This window comes from Grammomys surdaster, unplaced genomic scaffold (genome assembly GCF_004785775.1).
Source record: "Grammomys surdaster isolate TR1022 unplaced genomic scaffold, NIH_TR_1.0 206, whole genome shotgun sequence".
Classification (NCBI taxonomy): Eukaryota; Metazoa; Chordata; class Mammalia; order Rodentia; family Muridae; genus Grammomys; species Grammomys surdaster.
In genome coordinates this window covers 8,006,513-8,013,305 of record NW_021604651.1, presented here as the reverse complement: position 1 = coordinate 8,013,305, position 6,793 = coordinate 8,006,513, and the positions used below count along the sequence as shown (strand labels likewise).

The following is a 6,793-nucleotide window of genomic DNA, read 5'->3' as shown; positions in this document are numbered from 1 at the left end:
ATGTCTACAGTGGCCATGGAAGACCTCATCTATCAGAGTATTCAAAACTACAAACACAGAACAACCTGCACATTATGTCTACAGTGGCCATGGAAGACCTCATCTACCAGAGTATTCAAAACTACAGACACAGAACAACCTGCACATTATGCTCTACTCTATCATTGGAAAGCCAGGACTACACAGCTCACAAATAGGTCTCCCCATCGTCCCTAGGCTGCTGCTGTTAGCAGCATGTTCTGCAACAGTAGTTCTCAACAGTAGTATGTGGGTTGTGATCTCTTGTGGAAGATAGTTCAATGACCGTTTCACACAGTGGTATATCAGATGTTGCCGACTCTTATCGGAAAGTGGCTATCATCTTTACAGCCATCTCGAGCCATATACCCTGACAAGAGACTTGTTTTCAACAGCCTGCAACAGCTGAGCACACTCTGATAAACATCTTGTTTTGCTGTTTAGTGCCACCAGCAGCTAGGTGCACGTGGTCTCCACACTGCTAGCTAGGTGCACGTGGTCTCCACGCTGCTAGGCGCATGACGTAGTGCCTTCAGCTGAGCTTGTCCACAAGGGCAAGGCACGTGGTAAAGGGTATAAATACCCAGGATTTCCTTTCAATAAATGAGACTTGATCAGACTCTGTCTTGTCTCCATTTTTTATGTCTCTCACCCCTCCATCCCCACTCTCTCTCTTGCTAGACCCTGACCTGTGGACCCGGGCAGCAGAACAGGCTGTTACAAAGTAGCAGAATGGGCCGTTACAATCAGATGTCCTGCATATCACATATTTATATTGTAATTCGTAACAGTAGCAAAATTACACTTATAAAGTAACAATGGGATAATTTTATGGTTGGAGTCATCATAACATGAGAAACTGCATGAAAGGGATGCTGCATTAGAAAGGTTGAGAACCACTGTGTTAGAATCTTCTAGAGTAGCCTGTGTCCATGCTGCACCACACTGCTTAAATATTGTTATCATGTCTATGATACTGTGTATAAGCATGCTTGCTGCTATTCACAATTTACATGTATACGCATACACTTATGTGTAATTGTTTGGCTTCTCTGTGAAAATGAGTGAGGTGACGGCTAAGATGTCATACACCTTAGTCTTATGTGTTAACTCAGCAAACCTTGTTTTCAGACTGCATGACACAGCTGCTGGCACAGCTCCTGAAACTTCATCCTAGGAGCAATCTTCCCCTCAGGAGTTAGACAGAGATGAAAACAGAAACCCAGAGAGAACAGGTTACTATAGAAAATGAGAGTTAGAAAGTGGGATGGAGAGAGAAACCCAGGGAAAGGGGTGCATATAGAATAGGAAAGCTTCTGCATACACTGCCAGGCTATAAATACTCATAGGTAAACAGTGGACAAGCACAGTCACCACGTTAAGATGCAGACAGTTTGTACTGAGTCAGCTTGTCAAGGGAGTAGGCTCAGGAATACAGTGGATTCAAGGGTTTCCTAGGCCTGAGGGCTCAGGCAGACACAGTAGAAATCACCTAAGGGTCTAAACAGTACAGCTTGGGGAACCTGGCAAAGCAGGTTCTTCACGGCAGTGGCTGCTCTCAGAACCTGGCCTGCCTAGTCCCTAACAAAGCTCAAACGACTGCACAGAGACCAGAGGCAGCTTTACCATTTGCTCATACTTGATGGCGTCCTTCTCAGCAATCTGGGCTGCTCTCTCTTTGTTCATGTAGGCGGCTTTCAGTTTCTGCTCCAATTCTCTGAGCTCAGTACTGTGGGGGAAATGCAACTTTAAACTTAAGGACAATAAAAGAATCCAGCTTCACAGAAAGTTTGGTGAATTCTTTTTTACTCAAAGAAAGTATTCATCTGGTATCATTCAAGTCCATAGTTAACTTGTCTCATTTAATGGATATTATAAAGGTTAGTCCTTAAACTTTATGCTTGAGAACGGATTACACCTCTTTAGTTTAGTCTTCCATTACTTTTATTTATATACTTAAATTTGGGAGTCCTGTTCTTCCACCCAGTGGGTCTGAGATCAAATGCAGGACTTCAAGCTTGGCCGCAGGTTAGTATTAAACTGTCTTGCCTACCACAGCTTACTCTAGAGTAGTAGTCTCCATCTTGGTTGTCTTCATAAAGGCTTAGTAATTCTCTGGAAACTGACTCTCCAGCTCTGCTGTCCCTAAGTCTTGGCTAACAGAAAGACATAACTGGCTTTAAATTCAATTTAAAGCACCATTAAGAAATTTATGGTAGGGCTAGGAATGGTGGAACATGCCCTAGAATCCAGAACCTGGGAAGCAGAAGTAGGTAGATCTCTGAGTTTAAGGCTGGCCTGTTCTACACAGGGAGTTTCAAGCCATCCAGGGAGATATAGTAAGACTCCACCTCAAACAAAAAACAAGAAAAGCCAAGTATTGTAGGATTCCACAAGTCTGTTTTTTGTTTGTTTGTTTTTATAATTAGATATTATTTTTAAAATTTATCCTTAAAGAAAAAAAAAACAAGAAGAGACCAATTCATAGTCTTCACTATTAACACTTCTAATGCAGCTGACTTTCTCAGCTATGTCTGTGGGTTGAGGCTGTGACTTTGGTGGAGCACTTGCCTAGTGAGTGTGAGGCCCTGGGCTAACACCCATCCCCATGACAGGAGTTTAAATGAGTATCTTTAAGTTAATGCTATATTTCCAGGAAAACTATGCACTATACGCGCAGTGATCTAAACAGTCTCACGTTCAGGTGCTAAGGGTGACAGAGCGCAGTGACAGAGACCACACATGCAAGCGGCAGGGACCACGACACCTGTTCTCTCTCACTTGCTGCCTCATCTTCTCATCCTTCAGACTCTCGTGCTTCAGTCTGGCCAGTTCGTTTGCAAGTCTCTCTTCCTGTTCAAGCTGTTGAGCCCTCAGCATCTTGTTCTTTTCTGCCTGAAGAGAGAAGTGAAGCTTTAGTTACCTATGTCCCCAGACACTGCCAAAGTTGCATGTGCTCTACCACAGCAGACTGACTGCTCTGACAGCGATAGTCAACTGTTTACTTCAAAATAAAAACATATCTTAACAAATACATTTCAAATATTTTACCACAGAAAAAATGTAAAGATCACCAATACAGTGAAGAATATTAATATATCTATAAATTAATTCTTTTCAAAATTTATCAGTATTTTGTAACTCCTCTCTAATCTTGTACTCAACTTCATTTTTCCTCCCCTCTGTTTCCATCGCAGTGCTGTAAACCCAATCCTAGGGGCTAGAGAGATGCTCAGAGATTAAAGGTACTGGCTGCAAGCTTGCAGAAGACCCAGGTTTGGTTCCAGCACTCACATGGTGGCTCACAGCTGTCTGTTCCAGAGGCTCTGATGCTCTTCTGACTTTCTTGGCACCAGACATGCACACAGTGCACTTATACACATACAAATAAATACAGCTTTAAAAATACAGATAATAAAACAGTCTTGGATAATGCTGTCCACCACGGAAAACACTTGGTACAGATCTACATGACAAGAATGATCTATCTGACAAGAATTTTTTTTCATAACCATACCATAAATTAGCAGTATTTCCTGAATGAGGTCTAAGGTCTTGCCTACACTCATTTCCCAACTGTCTCAAAGACACTTTTTTAAAAAAACCAAACAAGATCCACAACATTGTATCTAATTATCTTTCTTGAGTTTCCTTTATTTTCTATATTAGTCACCCCTCATTACACACACACATTCTATTTTATCCCCTATGCCAATGATTTGTAATAATTACAGCCTGTCTAAGTTAGGACTTCTTTGTTGTGATAAAACATACAACCAAAGCAACTTGGTTGTATTATAGTCCATGATGTCCATTATAGTCCATGATGAAAGCAAGTCACAGCAGGAACATAGAGGCAGGAGCTGAAGCAGGGGACAAGGAAGAGTGCTCCTTACTGGCTTGTTCCTCACGGCTTGCTCAGCCTGCTTTCTCATAAATTCCAGGACCACTAGTCCATGGACGGTGCTGACCACAGAGAGCTGGACCCACCCACACCAACAAAGTATAGCACTTTCTAGGTCACTTTCTCAAGTGGGGCTCTCTCTTCCTAAATGACTGCAGATTGTGACAAGCTAACAAAACTATCCTATTGTATATCCCATGTTTCCTTGTTCCTTTCTTAGGAATTCCCTAGACTAGCCTCTCTTATGTTTTCTGTAAAATGGTGGGCAGATCCAGAGGCTTCATTCCTTTCTGAGTTAGGAAGCACATGGTAATACAGGCCTATACATAAAATTCAGAAGGCCAAGGCAAGAAAACCACCAGACATCCAAGCATAGCTTGGCTCATAATGAGTTCCAGGCCAAGGCTACATATTAATACTGCCTCAAAAGTAAAGAAATAAACAAAAAATAACACATGAAAAATGTTCAACATCATTAGTCATCAAGAAATGCAGATCGGGAACCAGAGATGAGTTTGGTTTCTAGCATCAGCCTCAGCTGGCTCACCAGTACCTGGATCCAGGAGATCCAGTCTCTGTGAGCACCTTCATTCATATGAACATTTCCAGATCAGACACAATCTACACATATTTAATAAAAAGAAGTCATTTTTTAAAAATCAAGTTAAAAGCCAGGTGGCAGTGGTAGGCACCTTTAATACCAGCACTTGGGAGACAGAGAGACAGGTGAATCCCTGAGTTCAAGGCCAGCCTGGTTTACAGAGTAGACAGCCAAGGATACACAAAGAAACCCTGTCTTGAAAAACAAACAAACAAACAAAAACAACAAAAAGGCAAATTAAAATTACACTGGACCTTACAGTGGAATAATACTGGAACATCCATAAAACACACACACACACACACACACACTGGTGACACCAAATAGTGAAAAACTGTATCATACACTCTTAAGCACTAGTCTCAGAAAAAGGAAACAAAAACCTGTATTCAAATATTTACATCAAATTTATTTATAATATCCAGTATTGGAAATTCTTCATCAGGTGAAGGGTCAAGTATACTGTGTATATCCACACTATAGAATACTACTTGAATATAGAAAGGAAATAATCCATAAAGGTAAAAAATAAAATATACATAAAAATACAAATTTTAAAAATCTTTAAGATAAGATTCCAAATGCAAATTCTTAACTGACACTACCTATCTCCTGGTTCCATACATGCAAAGGGCATTAAGGTTCCCAATCAGTTGGATGTGAGTTAATCCAAAGGGAGCATACCCTGAATAGGACCAACCTGCTCAGGAGCCCTAACCAATGACAAGCAGCTGAGCTCTAGGGAAGCAAACTCCATCTGTCCAGGAAACATTAGTGACCTGTGGGCCAGGAGGATCTCGATGTGATATCTACATGGTGAACTCCCAAGAACTGAAGCTTCTAAAAAGGACCTTGACTCTTGGGAACACATCCCAGCCAGCACTTGGTTCAGCCTGGGAGACAGCAGGGAATCCAGCACACCTGTGTTTCTGACCCAGACGCTGTAAGCAAACACAGTTGCTGAAAGCTGTTAAGTTTTATTACACAGCAGAGAGCTGACGCCAAACTGTACTTTTCACAAGTGCTAGGAAGGACCCTCAGGCTGGAAGAGCAAGACTGGAGGGACCAAGGAGACATGACACTACAGGCAACTTGTTACCATAGGCTAGAACAAGAAGAACATAAGGAAAAAACAAAAACAAACAAACAAACAAACAAACAAACACCACGTACTTAGTAAATCCTGAAGTTCAGTCACAGAATAGTAGGAAGGTGGATTTCTCTGTGGTGATCATTTCATGGTTTTCATCGTCCGTCCATGTAAGACTCTGGCATAAGAAGCCAGGTGAGAGATTTATGAAGTCTCTCTACAATTTTTTAATCTCTTTGGTCAATTCCATCTTGCCTCAAAATCAAAAGCTATAATATATATATTTCCCAAGTCTGTTCACCAAAAGGCCCTAGAGGTAATGATAATCTGGGAGTAATGATCACTCTGACTTTGGCATAACAGGTGTGGCACAAGACCTGCCAAGTCAAGCCCTGTGTCAGTGGGAGCTCCAGAGGAAGCAATGAGCAAGCTAGCAGCCCCAGGAGCTGCAGGGGAAGCCAACAAGCTGAAGAGCCAACCATATCATTCTATTCTGAGTCTTTTGTTTGAGATCCAGTAAATGAAATACTGTACTTCCTGTTCAAACTAACACGGGTGAACTTATGACACAGGAAGAGACAGTATTAAAATCAGAGTCCAAGGCAAAAAACAAAAAAACAAAAGCCTTGAAGCAGATATCTCATCTTGAAGGGAAGAAATAGCTGTTTCGGTAACTATCAGCCTCTTTGTTCTACCAAGCCTTCAACTGACAGGATCAGGTCCTCTCTCATTGGGGGTCGGGGGTGGGGCAAACTGCTTACTCAACCTGACTTAATGTCACTCTTATCTGAAAACACCCAGAAAAGGTCAGCTCAGAGCCCAGGCAAGCCAACACATAACATCAGCCACTGTAATATACTTTGTTCTGACAAAAGGCAAGAAAGATATCAAAGATCAGAGGTTATTTTGTCAAAAGAGCACAGAAGCAACACACGAGTACAGACTGGACAGAATGATCTGAGGATCAAAGAACTACTAGGCCTCTGACAAGATGGCTCAGAGGGAAAGGCAAGACTTGTGTTCAACCCCCAGGACCTGCATGATAGGAGGAGAAAACAGACTCTTGCAAATGATCCTCCGACCTTAACATGCACACAGTCTTCCTTCCCCACCCCACCTCCCGAGAGAGAGAGAGAGAGAGAGAGAGAGAGAGAGAGAGAGAGAGAGAGAGAGGAGAGGG

The 6,793-nt window shown here is 42.1% G+C and overlaps 1 protein-coding gene across 1 annotated transcript in view; it reads right to left on the bottom strand.

The window, feature by feature from the left end:
• Positions 1-6,793, bottom strand: part of Mns1 (meiosis specific nuclear structural 1) — a 23,231-nt gene that overhangs the window by 11,965 nt on the left and 4,473 nt on the right. Inside the window, exons 3-4 of the mRNA XM_028771359.1 lie at positions 2,786-2,913; positions 1,645-1,747 (exon numbers count right to left, since the gene is read on the bottom strand). Coding sequence (XP_028627192.1) covers positions 1,645-1,747; positions 2,786-2,913 — 231 coding nt within the window. The remainder of the gene's footprint in view (positions 1-1,644; positions 1,748-2,785; positions 2,914-6,793) is intronic.